At 35.8% G+C, this 2,165-nt stretch overlaps 1 protein-coding gene across 1 annotated transcript in view; it reads left to right on the plus strand.

Moving 5' to 3' along the window:
* The window catches only part of Xkr9 (XK related 9), a 22,819-nt gene extending 21,599 nt beyond the window's left edge, over positions 1-1,220 (plus strand). Inside the window, exon 3 of the mRNA XM_029553989.1 lies at positions 536-1,220. Coding sequence (XP_029409849.1) covers positions 536-1,164 — 629 coding nt within the window. The 3' untranslated portion in view covers positions 1,165-1,220. The remainder of the gene's footprint in view (positions 1-535) is intronic.
* Positions 1,221-2,165: the final 945 nt, after the last annotated feature.

Genomic DNA, 2,165 nt, shown 5'->3' on the forward strand with positions numbered 1-2,165 from the left:
ATAATATTAGAATAAAAAGAATTTGTAGGTTATGAAAAATAGCTTGTTAATGATATGTACTTATGTTAAAATTTCTGTTTAAGCATCCCACACCCTATGAAACCCTCTCTCAATGAATTATGTCTATGTCCAAGGTCAAAGCCAAATAGTCTAGAAAACCTAGAATAATAATTGTAGTGTCTAGCAGGAGTATTGATTACTAAATCTATTCAAGATAATTTAAAAACAGTTTTACATAATTGATTAGTCTGTCAACTTCAGACAGTTTCAGGTTCAAATTTCAGTTCCATAACTTTCTGGCTATATGATGAAGGTTGCATAATATATTTCCTCAAACCTCAACTCCCTTATTATTATGTGGGGAATATTAAAATATACCCTCCAAGAATCAGGCCAGTAATATGCCTGATATATGTTTAGTTCTGTAGAACTGGAGCATAAATGGCTTATAATGAATTAATATTGCTGTTACTACTCTTATTAATATTACTGTTACCATCCCTAAAACATTGTGTCTTTGATTTTTGTTTTTTAGATGCAGCCATCATGGTGTCTTGCTGTGCTATTTCTTGGTCAACTGTGGATTATCAAGTAGCTTTAAGAAAATCTTTGCCTGATAAAAATCTCCTCAATGGATTCTGTCCCAAAGTCACTTACCTCTTCTATAAGTTGTTTACCTTATTATCGTGGATGCTGAGTGTTGTACTTCTACTTTTCGTAGATGTTAGGGTCACTTTGTTTCTATTGTTATTTCTTTGGCTTGCCGGTTTCATATGGGCATTTGTAAAGCAAACTCAGTTTTGTAATTCTATAACTATGGAATTCTTATATAGGATTGTTGTTGGATTCATTCTTGTCTTTACTTTTTTTAATATTAAGGGACAGAACACCAGATGTCCAATGTCTTGTTACTATATTGTCAGGGTACTAGTTACACTGGGAATACTGACTGTGTTCTGGGTTTACCCTCTTTCTATTTTTAATTTGGACTATTTTATTCCTATCACTGCCACCATAATGCTTTCTCTTCTTCTTGGAATTGTTTTTCTTCTTGTTTATTATGTGGTTTTTCACCCAAACAGAAATGCAGAAGCAAAATATGATGAAGTTGATGGAAAATTAGTTCAGAGAGATTGTAGAATGAGATATTTTCTAATGGAATAAGTTACCAATTTATGAAAAAAATTCTAACTTTTTGTTTCATTGGCTAGTAAAGAAAATGTGTGTCATATGTGTGTGTTGCTCCTATTCTTGCTTCCTTTAACTTGACCTCATGGAACATGTGGATATGAGAACATGGTAACGTTATGTTCTTTCAATTCTTTTTTTGTGGTACTGGGTATTGAACTCAGGGCCTTGTACATAACCATGCAGTTGTTTTACCATGACTACATTCCCTGACATCTTAACTGGCTTTCAAAACCTTGAGTATGGAGATATTTGCTTACTGTCCTGTGGAGCTGCCATCTTGCTCCTGAAATGGAAGAAATGATGTGATCCCATAAAGGCCCATGCTAGCTTCCTTCCAGCCTTTCCTTCATTGTTCCTGGAAATGCTGTGCCTATTATGGGCTATTGCAAAGGGAAGGGAAGAGTAGAACATCTCGTTCTTATTTTATTGTCTTCATTCATTGCATGGGCTTTGAGTTGGGAACAGTTGAGTGGAAGAGAAGGGAAAAGGAGGAAAAGAAGAAGACAAATTCTTAGGTACATCCATGATGCCCCAATCAGTGAACTTCCTAATTCAGTAAATACAAGGTAGAATTTTAAAGGATTGAAAATGTTATTATTTACTGCTTTTATAGCTTTATGGAAACGTTTTTATTAGTATAGGCTAATTATGTGTAATAATGGGTGTCATGACAGTTTTGTATATGTACATAATGTATTTCAATCATTCATCCTCTGTTCCCCATTTTTGTTCCCCTCCCGTGCCTGCCGATCCCCTTCTTCCCATTAGTCTTCCTTCTACTTTCACGTCTTTTGTTTAGGACCCATTAGGGTTGTTTGCAGGAGCATGGACACCTTTCTAGTGGCCACACACTGAAGAAAATGCCTCTCCCTTCTCATCAACCATTAACTGAATATACATCCTTAAGGAGGGGTGAGGTTCATGAGTCCCTCCCACCTCCATGACAGGACAGTGTTGGGCCCAGTTTTGTGCAG

Source organism: Nannospalax galili, unplaced genomic scaffold (assembly GCF_000622305.1).
Source record: "Nannospalax galili isolate Female #2095 unplaced genomic scaffold, S.galili_v1.0 scaffold102, whole genome shotgun sequence".
Taxonomy (NCBI): domain Eukaryota; kingdom Metazoa; phylum Chordata; class Mammalia; order Rodentia; family Spalacidae; genus Nannospalax; species Nannospalax galili.